Source organism: Martes martes (genome assembly GCF_963455335.1).
Source record: "Martes martes genome assembly, chromosome: X".
NCBI classification, from domain to species: domain Eukaryota; kingdom Metazoa; phylum Chordata; class Mammalia; order Carnivora; family Mustelidae; genus Martes; species Martes martes.
In genome coordinates, this window is record NC_137897.1 from 31,533,454 (window position 1) to 31,549,653 (window position 16,200).

General features: G+C 40.0%; 1 protein-coding gene across 1 annotated transcript in view; it reads left to right on the forward strand.

The window, feature by feature from the left end:
• The window catches only part of LANCL3 (LanC like family member 3), a gene marked incomplete at its 5' end in the record, with an annotated part of 99,126 nt that extends 87,860 nt beyond the window's left edge, over positions 1 to 11,266 (forward strand). The window contains 2 exons of the mRNA XM_080795159.1: positions 3,568 to 3,775; positions 10,846 to 11,266. Coding sequence (XP_080651285.1) covers positions 3,568 to 3,775; positions 10,846 to 11,005 — 368 coding nt within the window. The 3' untranslated portion in view covers positions 11,006 to 11,266. The remainder of the gene's footprint in view (positions 1 to 3,567; positions 3,776 to 10,845) is intronic.
• Between the last annotated feature and the right edge of the window lie 4,934 nt (positions 11,267 to 16,200).

A 16,200-nucleotide genomic window follows, 5' to 3' on the forward strand; every position in this document is an offset into this window, starting at 1 on the left:
AGGTCAGGTTAGAAGACAAGGGGTTTAGAAGTCTTTCAAGGTCCTTTTCATGTACCACTTTGTGATTCAGGCTGCAGGAAAGGTCCTTTGTCTCTGGCCGGAACCATAGGATCGATAGCTATTAAGCTGCCTTGGGCTAATGGCCTGGCACAGCCATTGGACCCTATCAGCCCTTCTTGCTTCCACACCTCGTCTCCGCTTCGGTGTCAGCCTGTGCTGGGGTGAGAAATGAGACATTATAAATCCAGCAGGTGTTTGTGGAGCCCTTGCCATGTCAAACACCAGGCCATAGACCAGGGGAGCAAAGGTGAACAAAAAAAGTTCCCGCCCGTGGGTAATTTGCACTATTCTAGGGGATGCAGACATATAAACATAATTTTAATATGATATTGTATAAGTGCTCGGGTTTGTATAGGGAATGATGGGAACTCAGAAAAGGGATTCCTGGTACCCCTCCAGGTTTAGGAAAGGCTTCCTGGAGGCAGTGATGCCTGAGGTGAGTTGGCCAGGGCAAGAAAGTTGGGAAGATTATTCCAAGAAAAGTCAGTCAGAGGCTTGGAACTACATAGTGAAGTAGGTAATGGAGGAGACGTTGGCAGTGAACAGAACATGACCTGAGCCACAAAGGGCTCTTCGTACCTCAACTGGAGACTAGCTTCATCTGGCTTCTGAGTGGATGCTAAGAGGCATAGATGACACCTCAGGGTTGGTCCATCCTGAGGCAGGGGAGCTGACATTTGGTCTCCCCGTGTTAGCCAGTCTTTGGCTGAAATCTCCTGGGGAGGTGGGCATATAGCGTAGCCCCTCCTTTGGCTGAGTGCAAATCTCCCAAGAAGAGGGCAGCTGAGAGCTTTATTAGCAGCCAACTTGTAGCATCTGGGAAATGGGGCACCTGCAGGTAAGGTAGAGGCAATCCAGCAGAGCACCAAGGGCTCCCAGTTCACCTAGCGAAATCCTCCTCATCTTTGATAGTCAGGCCAGATGGTGTCACTCCCCCTAGTGGGCCTTTTCTACCTCGAGGGGTGGGTTAGGAGCCTTCCTGTGTGTTCCATGACAGCTCTACTTCCCCTCAGATAACTTAGTGCCTCCAGTTAGATTGTAAGCACTGTGAAGGGAAGGGTTTTTTAAAACCTTAGCACCTACTACTGTACTTGGTATACAGTAGGTGCTCAGTTACTATCTAAACAACTACCACAACCTTTGAGCCTTTTATTAGCCTCTTTGCCATCTTTCTGACAACATGATCAGCTCATAGTTACCCCATTGTGCTTGTTAGGTCTCTCTTGACACAACCCTGGGACATTTTCTCTAATATTAACCACATCATTAAAAATAAAAACCAACGAATTTACAACAAAATCCCTCCCGCTGGTTCCCTATTGCCCAGAGAATACAGTCCATGCTGCCTAAGTGGATTTGTAAAACCATCCATAACGTGAACCCAATCCACACTTCCATCTCCCTGTCCTGTTGGTTAGAACACTGCACTACTGGTCTTCATGTGGATTGTGTGCCGTGGCTCCAAATCTTTGCCCTTGTTGATCCTGATGCCTAGAATGCTCTCTCTAACTCATTTTGGGCCTAGAGTTTGCTATGCATCCTGCAAAGTCCTAAAGAAAGCCCTGCTTCTATCCTAGGCCTCTCCCAACTGTCTCCCTCAGGGAACTTCCACTTTTTTGATCCCTGTAGGGTTATTGACAACATCATTCACTTTAGGCTCCAACGGCATCATGAACTATATGTCCTATGATGTATCGTTCACATGCACAAATTTTTTTCTCCCTTTCTAGACAGCACCTTCCTGAAGGTCAGGAATCTTGTTTAGCATTTATTTCATAGAACCCAAGGCCAGGACTGGTTACATAATTTGGGGGGCCCGGCACAAAGTGAAAATGCAGCCTTCTTTAAAAAACCAATTATTAATTTCAAGATGGTAACAGTAGAGTATTAAACCCAGCTTGAGGTCTTCTGGAGACCCTTGGAGACTATATAGGTCACATGCCCATGAAACAAGCCCTGCTTAGGGCTATGTATGCAGTAATCAATGATCAGTTAAAAATGAATGGATACAGTGAATGAATAAATGTGTAATTAAGTAAATTCAATTCTTTTAAAATCTTCCTTTAGCTTGTGGAAGACACTTTGTTCCTAGAACTGAAGAAGGACAATAGGCTATAGGTGACCATTGTCAATAGTCAACTGGAAAGCCTTGGCCGAGGAGAGCTTCTGGTTATATGTTAATCATAGGAAGTGTTAAATAATAAATTCTAAAAGAGAACACAATCATGACTCATACAAATATAAAATAAACATAGGTCAACAATTTTTTTAAGATTTTATTTATTTGACAGAGATCACAAGGAGACAGAGACAGGTACAGAGAGAGGAAGGGAAGCAGGCTCCCTGCTGAGCAGAGAGCCCGATGCAGGCCTCGATCCCAGAATCATGATAGGTAAACAATTTGATTTTGCTCATTAATTAATGAAGGAACCGGAAAGGTGTTACAGCTGGTTTCAAAGGAAAATTCCAGGAGCAGACATATTTACGGGCCATTAGGAGTGCTGACCGTGGATTTGCTTACTAGATGCAAAACCAGCTGGTACCACAAAGGCCGAGGGAAGTCAAAACAACCTCTCCCAGAGAGAATGCGATTTTCTAGGAATAGGAATTATTTACATTACTATCAGTTGTCTACAAGGTAATTTCTGTCTCCACAGAGTTGTAAAATAGCCTGGTGGAAAGACAGTGAGAGGCCAAGATAACCCTGACAGATGAGCTTACGCCTGCTAAATTCCAGTCTTTCCCACTTTATGTAGGAGAGAGGTAGAGGCCTTGCGGGAGAGGGAGAGATCTGGTGTTACTAATCTCCTCTCTGAATATGAGCATCTGGAACTTGGGGGAACTCATTTCCATGAATAACTGTCGCTCCTCTTGTTTCTGTTCCCGCCTTTATAATTGAGATTCCCTCTGCTGAGGGGTTTGGAAGGCAGACGTCTTCCTTTGGAACAATCGAGTAGGGAAGGACTCGCTCCACAGCTGGAGTAGAAGTCTTGGCCAGGTTGTTTGGGATCATTGTTTTTTTCTGGAAGGACTCCCAGTTTTGCCTGAAGAAAATGTGTATAGTTATAAGCACGTTAACATTAGAAATGCCGAACCTCTGAGGGGGCATGGGCAGACTGTATAAACTCTTAGCCATTTCAAATAGCCAGATATGCAGAATGCTTAGCAGAATATGCATCGTTAAATCTTACCCCATTTGTCAATTATGGGTTGTATCACTCTTTGTACTTGTTGCTCTGTCTCTGGGGGCCAATACCACGATACAATTCAAACAACTAAATCTCACAGGTAAAATAAGACTAGAAGGTTCTAGAGCGCTGTTACTGAAAATGTGGTTCCCAGAAGGGCGCTTGTTAGAAAAGCAGAATGTCAGGCCTCACCTCAGACCCACGAGATTAGAACGGGTGTTCGACACTGGTGATGTGTGAGCCTTTTACAGAGTGTTGGAGAAGTTCTCCGTAGCATAAGGCTCCAAAGTCACCTCTGATATCTCCAATGTTTTCACAGGAATTGCCTATCTGTTTGCCAAAGCTTATCTGGTTTCCAAAAAACCACAGTACCTGGACACGTGTATCCGGTGTGGGGAACTTACGTGGCAGAAGGGCCTGCTGAAGAAGGGGCCAGGGATTTGCCATGGTGTGGCCGGCAGCGCTTACGTCTTCCTGCTGCTCTACCGTCTCACCGGAAACTCCAAATACATCTACCGGGCGCAAAGGTCAGCTGATCTTCACGTGGATTGCTCTTTGTTTTTTCCTAAACGTAAATCGAATTCATGTTCCGAATAGGTGATAGAGTCCCATGGTTTGGAAAGTGAAAAATGCATGAACTGTGCACTCTAGCAATGTGCTTCTCTTTCCAGGTGACAGTGGTAACCTCTTTCTTAGTTCTCCTCTCAGAGATCCAGTGTGTTTGTGTATACAAGTGACTAGGTGGGCTGTATATCTGAAGTTCCGTCCCTCTTTTTTTATACAAGTGGTAGCACCTTGCTTTCTGAGCAGTCACCCCAAATCAGTACACGAGCAACTCTTCACTGTCATTGTTGTTTAATATTACATCGTACGAATGACCCAGAGTTTAGTTACCAGGTCCTTGTAGAGGGATATGTGCATTATTTCCAATATTTTACATTACGAATCATGCTGTCATGAATAACCTTGTATATATATCATTTTGCCCATATATGGGTCCATCTGAAAGATAAAGCCCCAGAAATGGAATTCCTGGGCCAAAGGGTGTATATTTGAGTTTGTTTTTTATTGTAGTAAGAATATTTCACATGACATCTGTCCTCTTAACATATTTTCTTTAAAGATGTATTTATGTATTTGAGAGAGAGAGAGAGAGAGAGAGCATGAGCAGGAAAGGCAGAGGGAGAGGGATAGAATCTTAAGCAGACTCTGCACTGAATGCAGAGCCCCATGCAGGGCTCGAACCCACAACTCCGAGATCATGACCTGAGCCGAAACCAAGAGTCGAATGCTTAACTGACTGTGCCCCCCAGCCCCCACCCCCCTTAACATACTTTTAAGTGCTAGCTGTAGGCAGTGTTCTACAGTAGATCTCTAGAACTCATTCACCTTGCACAGCTGAAACTTTATACCCATTGAGCAACAACTTTCCGTTTTCCCCCTCTGTCTCCAGTGTCTGGCTACCACCATTCTGTTCTTGACTTCTACGAATTTGGCTAGTGTAGATACCTCATATAAGTGTTACCACGCAGTATTTGTCTTTTTTGTAACCTGCTTATTTCACTTAGCATAATGTCCTCATTTAGAACAGTGTCTGACACATAACTGCAATGTAAGTGTTCACTGTTATTATTATTAAAAATTAGAGTTCTATCACTTGAGACATTTCTCAATGCATAAATGCATGTCCATATATCTATGCATATATAACCATGGATATATATAAATATTAATAAGATCCTACTATTATGTATATATAATAGTACTATACATGCCATTTACAGCTAATGATTTTAAATTAACAATTTCCAAGGGACATCCTTCATTTCAGTTTCTATAGATCTAGCTCATTGTTTAAATGACTGTACAGTTATTCATTATAGATGTACCATGATTAATTTCACCAGTCTTTAAGTAATGAGTAAGTCTTTAAGTAATGAACACTTGGTACCTGTGTGATCTTTATAAATAACAAACAAAATTGTCCCAGATATCTAGTACATACAGTTCTGTGTACTTGTGCAAACATTTCTTGTCACAGAAATTTTAGAATTGAAGTCATTAGACCCATTGGTATTTCCAGCCTGTTAAAAACAGGCTTTTGCCTATTTTTATCCTATTGTGATGCTTAGTTTGAGGATTGTAACTCTCTGTTACAATATATGCTGTGAACATTTTCCTATGTTGCCATTTCTCTTTCAATTTAGCTTGTGGTCTTTTGCCAGACTAAAATTTTGAGTATTTTTCTTGTTAAACTTTCAAGATTTCTGGATTTTGTGTTATACTTAAAAAGACTGTTCCCTCTCCAAGATTACAAAAACATCAATTTACTCGACTTTTAGTACCTTTGTGATTTTAACTTTCCACAAAAATAAAATTTATACCTCCTTCACCCATTTTTCCCACCCACTTAAAAGTTACCTTAACTTTCAAATCTTTGATTAATCTAGAACTTACTTTTTCTAATGGTGTTATCTGGGTATCTGTCTTTGTGTTTTTTAATGAAAAAACAAAACGTTCCAATAATATCTATTGACGAATTACCCCAATGATTTGAAATGTGAAATTTATCATAAACAATTTATATAAATGTTTGTTTCTGGACTTGCCATATTTTATTATTCATTTTCTCTCATTCATTCTTCCCATTGTATTTTATTTTATTTTTTAATATTTTATTTATTTATTTGACAGGCAGATCACAAGTAGGTAGAGAAGCAGTCAGAGAGAGAGGGGAAAGCAGGCTCCCTGCTGAGCAGAGAGCCCGATGCGGGGCTCGATCCCAGGACCCTGAGATCATGACCTGAGCCGAAGGCAGAGGCTTTAACCCACTGAGCCACCCAGGTGCCCCCTTCCCATTGTATTTTAGAGTCAATTTTCAGATTTAAAAAAATTCTGTGGCGGGGCGCCTGGGTGGCTCAGTGGGTTAAGCCGCTGCCTTCGGCTCAGGTCATGATCTCAGGGTCCTGGGATCGAGTCCCGCATCGGGCTCTCTGCTCAGCAGGGAGCCTGCTTCCCTCTCTCCCTCTCTCTCTGCCTGCCTCTCTGTCTACTGTGGTCTCTCTCTGTCAAATAAATAAATAAAATCTTCAAAAAAAAATTCTGTGGCCATTTGATTGGAATTTCAATAAATTTATATGTTACTTTAGGGAGAATTAACATCTTTAGAATATTGTCTTCCTATCCAGGAATGTGGTATGTTTTCCCTTTATTTAAGTTCTTTAAAATGTCATTTGGTAAGGTTTTGATCTTATGAAGAAGCTCTTACATGTTTCTTGTTAATTTTATTCCTAGGTATTTTATGTTTCCAGGTTTGTGAGCACAATCTTTATTGCAGTTTAGCAAGCTAAGATGCACTTCTTTCCTAGAAATCTTCATTGTTATAAATGTCTTAGTTTTGATAGATGTCATGATCTATCTGGCCATCTTTCTGAACTCCATTACTGTTTCTATTAGATTTTCATTAGAGTCCATTGGGTTTTCTAAATAGATGGACATATTTGCAAATAATTACAGTTTTGTTACTTGCTTCCTCGTTTGTATTCTCCCCCACCTCCCCCATTGCATGGGTCAGAATCTCCATAAAAATGTTCATTAATGTAGGCAATAGTAATGATGATTTTATTAAGAATGCTTCCATGTTTCACCATGACCTTTGAAATTTGCTTCTTAGGATGTATGTCATGTCAGAGTATGACACTCCTCTGTTTAGGAAAATCCAGTGGCTTCCAGTATGACTCAGAGTAAAAGCCGAAGTCTGTCCTCTGAACAAAAGGCGCTACAGGATCTTGCCTCCCATTACCTCTGTGACGTCATCGTCTATACTCTTTTCCACCTAGTTCTTTCTACCACAGTGGCTTCCTGTTGGTTCTTTTAAGGTGCCAGGTGCAACCTACCTCACAGTCTTTGAAGTTTTGGTTCCCCCACCTGTAATGCTCCCTTTCCTAGGCACCTAAATTCATTCAGACCTTCACTCTAAAGTCATTTTCTCACAAAGGTTTTCCCAAGCCAACTTAGCTAATATTCAATGTGTATATATATATATATGTGTGTGTTTGTGTGTGTGTGTGTGTGTACACACACATATATATACACACACACGCACATATTTTTCCAGGTGAAATATATATATATTTTATATATGTATTAAAAAATATATATATATATATATGAAATACTCTTTATGATATATGCCAGTAGGCACTGAAGGAAAAACACTAACATATGTCAGGCCTCCATTTGGAGCTTCATTGTTCAGGAATTCCTTTAACATATTTTCATTCATGGCTCCCTAATCTGTTTGGTTGCAGCCTGACCCTTTATTCCCCAAATGTAGAAAAAGAAAGTCCTTTTGGATTCTGTCTAGACTAACGCAGTATCACCTTTGGGACTGGTTTCCTCAGACATTGTCAGGCCCTAGAAAGCCTAGTAAAAAAGGACCAAAACAACCCCTCTATTTTTCTGGCAGACCCATCCTAGCTTACAGAGTTTTAGTTATGAAGTTCTGGGGCCCAGGGCCCTTCAGACAGGTTCCATTTCTCACTTCCAGGTAGAGCCTAAAAATGTGCAGGTCATATCTGAATATTTGCGGGACATCGCATTTAATTGCTTTAGTGTACTGAAATTTCCATTTTATTATAATTCAGAGTTAAATATTCTATGGCCCAAACTGGGGAAACTTCCCTAATTTTGGCAGTTCCTAAAACACTAATGTCAGACAATATGTACCTTCCTGTAATAAACATTACTTGGTCACCGGTTGAAATTTATAGTTGCAGAAAAATAGTTGATAATGGTTTCAGTTTCTTCCATCATATTTAATTATTTAGGGTTTCTGCCTCTTCTTGAATTAATTTTTGTAGCGAATATATTTCTATAAAAGAATTTAGTTCATATGGATTTTCAAATGTTTGATGTAAAACCTTAACAGTGTAGTTCCATGGTATTTTAAATTTCCCATGCCTGTGATTATGTACCTTTTTGCATTCCTAATGGTTTTCCTTTTCAGTCAGACACCAGCATTTTGTCTATGTCATTCATCCTTTCAAGGAACTGGCTTTTGGTTTTGTTTATTGATTCTTTTTGTGCTTCTTTTGCTTCTTAATTCATAGAAACTTTCTGCCTTCATTTTTTCTAGTGTTCCTTTCCTTTGTTATTTTCTACGGTTTAAAAAAATGCTTCATTAGAATACCTTACATCTTTCTGATAATAACAATAATGAAATTCTCAGATGAATGAATTTTCCAGAGTTCAATTCAATTCTTGTCTAATCAATAGGTTTTGATATGTAATGTTCTCAGTGTCTATAGTTCTTTTTAGTTCTAGAATTACCATTCTGACTTCTATTTTGACAGCATTTTTTAGAAAAATGAATTTGTTAGCTTGAATTTTGCATCACTGGGTAGATTTAGGGAGCAATCATTTTCGTCTTGTTTATCTTTTTTTAATTCAAATTCAATTAGTCATTTTCACTTGAATGTGGTAACACACTATACCCGTCAGAACACAATGAAACTGCTACTCCCAGATATTGCTGGTATATTTACTCTTATAAAATGCTATATATCATTTAGAAATTATTTTGAAAAGTGCAAAAAATGTTTATCATATTACTTTTAAATGAAATGTAGGATACTAAAGATTATACAGACTATAATTTCAATAATGTGCTAAATAAATCAAAGCTTGGGGGGGAAAAGGGTCAGGAGGAGAAAGAGCAAAATTAACTATGGGTTTCTTTTCAAGTACGGTGGAATGGTTGTCTCTGTTCTACAAACATTCCACTATGTTTATGTGAAAAATTATATTTACCATATATCAGATGCTTGCCGTATGCTCAGAGCCTAATATATGGTATCTTTAATCTTTACAGGTCATCTTGCACAACTCTGCAACTTCACCATTTTAAAGTCCGATTAAGAAATTTGCCAAAGGTCGTATAACATGAAATTATCAGAGTTGGGGATCTCAGCTCCAAAGCCCTTCCTCTTTCTGCTCTACCAGGGCTTCGTAATCTAGGGCTTGTGAATTTACTTGAGAAGAGCATTATATTTCAAACTGAAATGGAGCATTACCTTCAATTCTGGACGTGGGTAAAAAGCCACAGGAGAATTAGCGCTAGACGTGACTTTCACCAGTACAAGTCACAGCTATTCTCATGTCATATTGCTCTTGTTGCAGATATTATGAAATACATTTGACTCTCGTAACTACTAAAAATATCAGCAGTTATTAGACTCACTGCTAGATCTTGTGCTTTAATGTGTTAATGAAGTATCCATATATTATTATTTCACAAATTTGGTTTTACAACTTTTGCTAACTGTGCCTTGATAGAACGAATTTCCTTGGGAATCCTGTGTATTTTCTTTTCTGTATTTGAAGACTTTTTTTCTGGGAGGAGTACAGACTGTGAAATGATCCATGGCACCGGAAAGCTTATGGCTCCTCGAAGCTATACTTTGAAGTTTCATGGCATAATGACAAATTTCGAATTAACTCTCAAGAGACATCATCATTCTACCGTTTAAAATTTTAAACTCCATTTAAAAATTGTTGCATATTCAGGAAAACAGTTGATAGAAAAATTGTACCAAACAGAATTGCAATATGTTTCCTGCTGACTTATTTTAAGCTGCTGTTGATAAGTCCAAGAGCCCTAAAAAGATCAAATAAGTAATTACTCTTCATGGGAGCCCCCCCGCCACATACACTCACACACACACACACACACACACACACACACACACCCTCACACAGTAGCAATAATCTAAATTATGGCAGTATCAGCTCTCAGGCCTTACCCATCTGTGAGTTCCTCTGAATTGGTGATTGTGTCGTTAACAGAAACCAATAGGGCAGGTCCGAAAAGACAGAACACAGGTCACAACACTTTCAAAGCTCTAAAGTACTATAAATGTTACTCATTGTAAAGAATTTGAATAGGATTTGTGGCAAATACAGGTAGAAGAAAAAGGATCTTTCATTAAGAATCTGGAGGCTAGTGATTTGTTTTTAAGGCAGATGTCCTAAAAATAATCTATCTTGTAGCTGAGTTTGCTATTTGATGTCATGATTATAAAATGTTGCTCGCCTTTTCCCATTCATCTTATTCCTTTGTTTGCCCAAAGCACAGATTGTATAAAATCTTGCCCATTTATTTTCACAGTCTCTGCTCTCTGTCACATATAAATGAAATCTAGCTCAGAAATGATATGACTGCAGAAACACAGCATATTTACTCTTTTAAAGGAACAGCCATACATCAGTTTGCTTCTATTCCAAGTAAATAAAAATATGGTTATTTATCTGTCTCTTTTACTTTTAATTATTGAATGGCAGAAGGAATGAAATCCACAGAAAATACCAAACTGCTTTGCTTTGCAAACTCTGACAGTAGTTGAATTTGCTTGTCAACACAATTTGTTGTGAAACACACACAATTACATAACAGATCTTCTCTCTTTTTTTTAAACGGAGAAAAAGTCTTTCTTAAAATATTTCTATATTCTCTTTTCTAAAATATTGAGCAACTCAAGGCCAATAATCTGGAAACCCTCGTGTTAAAACTGTTCTTATGTTCTTCTTCTTCTCATAGGTTTGCTGAGTTTTTATTTACGGAGGAGTTCAAGGCCGGCTCTCGTGTCCTTGAAAGTATATACAGCTTGTATGAGGGATTCTCCGGGACGGTGTGCTTTCTGATCGATCTGCTGCAGCCCAATCAGGCTGAGTTCCCTCTCTTCAGCGTCTTTGTCTAGAAGGCTCCATCTCCCACGGTGGCCCTGCGGAAGGTCCCTGAGATTTCCCGAGCCTACCCGAGGCAGTTTCCACATAAGCCACATTCAATGGTATCACAACCATGAGCCTTAACATTGCCGCCAGAAGGAAGGAAGGGAGGGAGAAGGCAGGTGAAGGGTTAAGGAAGAACAGTTTGAGAACCTGCAGAATTAAGACCCCACAGCTCTTCTAAACACCGTAGAGACTTAAAGTTTCAGGGAATAGTTGTGAAACCAGAGATCAAAGGAAAAAGGGAAAGAGGAATCATCCATTTTTCAGTTATGGCACAGAAAACCAAACTGAAATGTGGACTATGTCGCTAAGATGCCAGTACTTTTGCAATTGGAAAGAGAATTTGGCCATTTGTGGGTGCCCTCCACCCCTAAATTCAGAAATAAACACGATCAAAAACTAAAGTAATTGCCCAGCTGAAAATTACTAGGAAAGATAAAATGTCAGGTTGCTGAAGGACAAAAAAGGAAACTCTTGGTTGTCCTAGGCCTTTACTTATTCAAATTTATGTTTTTATGGAATGGAGAAATTTGCATATGAATATCTTTAATCATTACTCTGGGCCCTTGAAAGGATTATCATAACCTTCTTTTATTTTTGAAGATTTCGTTTTTAAGTAATCGCTATGCCCAGTGTGGGGCTCAAACTCACAAAACTCAGTTTAAGTCCTGAAACTTGAAGGTTCTTTTGGGCCTAACATCTCTTTTCCTGGTTCCTTTTTCTTTCCTAAAGCTCAATTAGAATAGTAAAATTCATAGACTAGCAAATACTGTAGCAAGTGTTGCAGTCAAGTATTTTTCTCAATTTTAAGTGTGAGCTATGTCTTCTCTATTGTTGATTCGTATTAAAATGCTTATGTAATCCCTATGAAGCTCTTAGCTGAACTGTAAAATACACTCGTGGTAAAAATCGCTCATCTCAAAGATCAGGGTAGCCACTACAAAGATATGTCGTTTCTGCCTTTCATGGAATACTGGGGCTCCTGGGACAGGCAGACCCTGGCCGAGAATGAGACCTAGTGATGGTGAAAGGAACACTGCTGAAATACATGCTGTTAGGTTAAGAGATGAGTGAACTTGTTGGCTGATCAGCTTAGTCCTCAAGACAACGGGCTCCACTAGGAACTGTCTACAATCCCCACTGAGCCAAGCTGTCATATTAAATTCTACTCTGCTATAGACACGTAGAAATTGTAAAACTACTTCAGCTAAATAAGGGTTTGCAGAACACTGGCAGGAACACCTGTCAGGTCAACGTGAGCTTACCCAGTTCCTAGAATTTGGTTACTGGTGATTTCATATATTGGAGTGAGGAGGGACTTGTGTGCCGTACAAGATTTAAGAATTATTGAAATAGTCATCAAATATTTGCATATATGTGATAGATGTAAAAAATATATGTGTGTATTCTACATCTATCTCCACGTAAACCCAAACACTTATTAAGTTCAGTAATTCCTAACTTCTTGCTTTATAGATAAACTGGGAGGAGTTGGGAATACTCTGTTGCCTAAAATATGTATGTGTGTGTGTGTGTGTGTGTGTGTGTGTGTGTTGGCATGTATGTGTGTGCCATGTGCTATGTGTGTGTGTGTGCACTTGTGCATACTTATTTTCCTGGGAAGAGGTTCTCTAGCATTTATAAGATTCTCAAAGAATCTGTTGGCGCTCATCAGAACAAGCGAGGACAAAATGGTTTTGAAAAACATGCACCTTTTTCATTTATTGTTTCATTTTCATATCCTCAGATATAAATAGATGAAATTGGCTTCACTTGTTCATTTTGAAAATACTCAGGTTGGAGCAACACCACATAAATAACAGCTTCAAATGACTCTCGAAGCTGGGTTCTAGAAATTCTTTCATGAATAGTCGAGGCCCTCTCAGAAAGCCTTAAGGCAAAATGCCTTCTATGGAGTAGTCTCCTTTTGAAATGATAGTAGTACCTGCTTTTCAGCATCTCATTTCAATGCATTCCCTTTGGCCTCTAAAGGCTGAAAGTAATAAGCATCCAATATACCGGGCTTTGTGCAATACATGTTTTTTTCATCATCCACCAACCCTTCTAGATGATTTAGGTAATTGATCCAAAGTCTCACAGCTGGGACGGGGCAGAATGAAGATTCAAATCTGGGGTTTCCCTTCACGAGTATGTTTATTCAGTCCTCTAGACTAGAATCTGGGGATACAGCAGTGAACCAAAGTCCCTTCTGGAAGGTACCTTCGGTTTCTGTTTGCTGATCCTTTCACCACTCATTTTGACGCCCGAAATCTAAAGCCCTAAGAAGGGATAATGTAGTTCGACATATGGGTTTCATTTCTAGGAACTTCAGGACAACTGGACACATTCATGCTTGCCCACCCACTTAAGGTCTAGCAGGGTAACCATGACATTGTGCTGACCCTTCCGAAAAGGCAACCCTCTTGTGTGTCAAATCCAAGCAAAGGCCATGTTTGAGTGTGTCTTTATGAGTTGACATCTGGGTAAATGAGACACAAGGGTAAGCTTGTTTAGCACTTAAGCATGCTGTAAGTTTTCATTTTCCTGCAAGAGTAGAATTGTAGCTTTTGGGAGACCCTCTTCTATCTTGTATTCCCAGGAAGAGGGAAAAGCCCCTTAAGTGTTGCAGTAGAAAGCATGGCATGTCACTTCTTATTTACTTAACCAACTTGTTCCCTTCTAAGCAGTTACATCCTTTTCGGAATACGTGCTTAGGCAGGTTGCCTCGTGAAGGCTGCAGGGGCATTTTCACCACCACTAGTGTAATTTTAATATTAGTTACTATATGTGGCATGAATAGTTATAAACCCCGAAGGTTACAGTGGAAATATGTGAGGATAGACTGAAAGCATCTCTCCACAGTGGGGAGGCTGGAATATACTTTAAGAATGGGAAGTTTTGGAGAATATCACAACTCTTTGAATTTGTTTCATTAACACAATTATGGACCTTCTCTTCCACACATACTCCCAAATATCATATATTTTGCCCCATCGCATTTCAGCCGTCAGTTTTTACTTTTTTGCTCCATTTATAACCTAATAACTGAAGTTCAGTGAGCAGGTTTTTCAGCATAGATATCCCCTGTGATTCTTCAGGCAACTGACGACACTATTAGGATAATAGTATTTACTTTCTGATCATTTGAGAAACAGTCATTTTGTTGGTCTGTGTTAAATAGCAACTCTTTCATGGCACTATATAATTAACTTCCTTTGACACACTAAGATTTTAATCAAGGTAGTACTCAAATTGTTTCAATTCCTGTAGAGAACAAATCTCAATAATTTCAGTGCAACTGATGTAAGCTTGTGATTTATAACCATGCTGAGGAACACATGAATAAAGGGAAAAAAACATTAGTATTGCAAAGAGCCCTCTCCACCTCACAGGGTTGTCCTGAGGATTGCCAATGATAAAAATGGATATAAAAGAGTTTTGTAATATGCAGGTCCTTTATATATTTTAAAGGGAACCTAGGGTTTTTTTTTTAAAGTTTTTATTTATTTATTTGACAGGGAGAGAAATCACAAGTAGGCAGAGAGTGGAGGGAAGCAGGCTCCCTGCTGAGCAGAGAGCCCAATGCGGGCCTTAATCCCAAGACCCTGGGATCATGACCTGAGCCGAAGGCAGAGGCTCAACCCACTGAGCCACCCAGGCGCCCAGGAACCTAGATTTTAAGTACCTATGATGTGTGTAGAAAACTGTGCTTGATTTTGACCTCAAATAAGCATTTTAGCCAAATGGAATCTCCATATGTGGATACAGTGCTTGGGGTCTGGATCACTTGATGGGTAAAAATGAATATATTTTCTTCTTTTTTTTAAAGATTTTATCTATTTATTTATTTGACACATAGAGAGAGAGATCACAAAAGGCAGATAGAGAGGGGAAGTAGGCTCCCTGCTGAGCAGAGAGATCATGACCTGAGCCAAAGGCAGAAGCTTAACCCACTCAGCCACCCAGGCGCCCCTGAATATATTTTATTCCAGAACCAATCCTGACCATAGTATTTGTGCCTCCTGACTCACTGGGGCTTAGTAAATAGGAATAGGCTGGTTTAGCTAGAGATCCTTTTAATGCAAATATTTATTTTGCTTGCTGGAAACAAAGGATTACAGTGCCAGTAATGTGAGAAAAGGAGCTGGCAGGCGAGCTCTACAGAGCAGAAATGAACTGGGAAATACAGTATTTTTGGTTGAGTTTGTAATTCAGGCCTCAGAACTGTGTGACATATAGCAATAGAAGCATACTCTGAATTACATATGAGGACTTCTTTGGGGGATCTGGGTTGTTTATTTAACACTGTCCCAAATTAATAGCTAAATGAACAGCCTCAGATTTGCCAAGGCCATGTTAACTTGGTATAAACTTGGCCGGGAAAGCAAATGGAAAGGCAGCCACAGGTGGGTGGGGAAACTGGCTGGTGCTCCAAATGTTGTGGGTTTTATTGCTTCCTGGGACCTCTAATTCCCACCCCCCCACCCCCATCACCAGCCTCCCCTGCCATTCAGCAACTTCATGTCCTCCCTTTGGTCTTTAAATAGTACATTCTGATGTTTATTTTTTCCTGTGTGTGCTTAATCATGTGACCTCCTTTTGCCTGGGAGGGCAGGATTTCTCCTTATCTCTTCCATCCAGGTCGGTTTGTAGCTAAAAGCTCCGGGCTCCATGAGGCTGGACTCCCCTCTGGACAGAAGGGCTGACCTCAAGGTCAGCCGCAGCAGGAGTTGGGCCCATTGTGCAGTGGGGTCGCAGGTCCTTGACAGCTCACCCTGAGCACAGCTGTGCAGGAGGATAGAATGGCAGCTGCATTTGTCCTGCTTCTCCTCCATAAAGAAACCTCCTCATTGTATTTGTAGTGTTGTGGAAAATGCCAGAGTTGATGCTACATTAAGTATCTGGGCCTCCTGCATTACCATAAATCTCCTACCGGGCGGTGGGGGCGGGGTGCCCTCTCTCCCTCTTTCTTTAATTGGAAGTGCTAAGGAATTGAGGCCTGATGGATGATGCCTCTAGGGGTAAAAAACGTTTTTAAAAATTCCCTTCAAATATTGAACCTTGTCATTTCCTCCTAGACTCTTCCACAAATGGCAAAGTCCCTGACCTGATCTGCAGAAATTCCTGCATCTTTGTTTGCCTTCGGGTACCTGTTACTTCCACC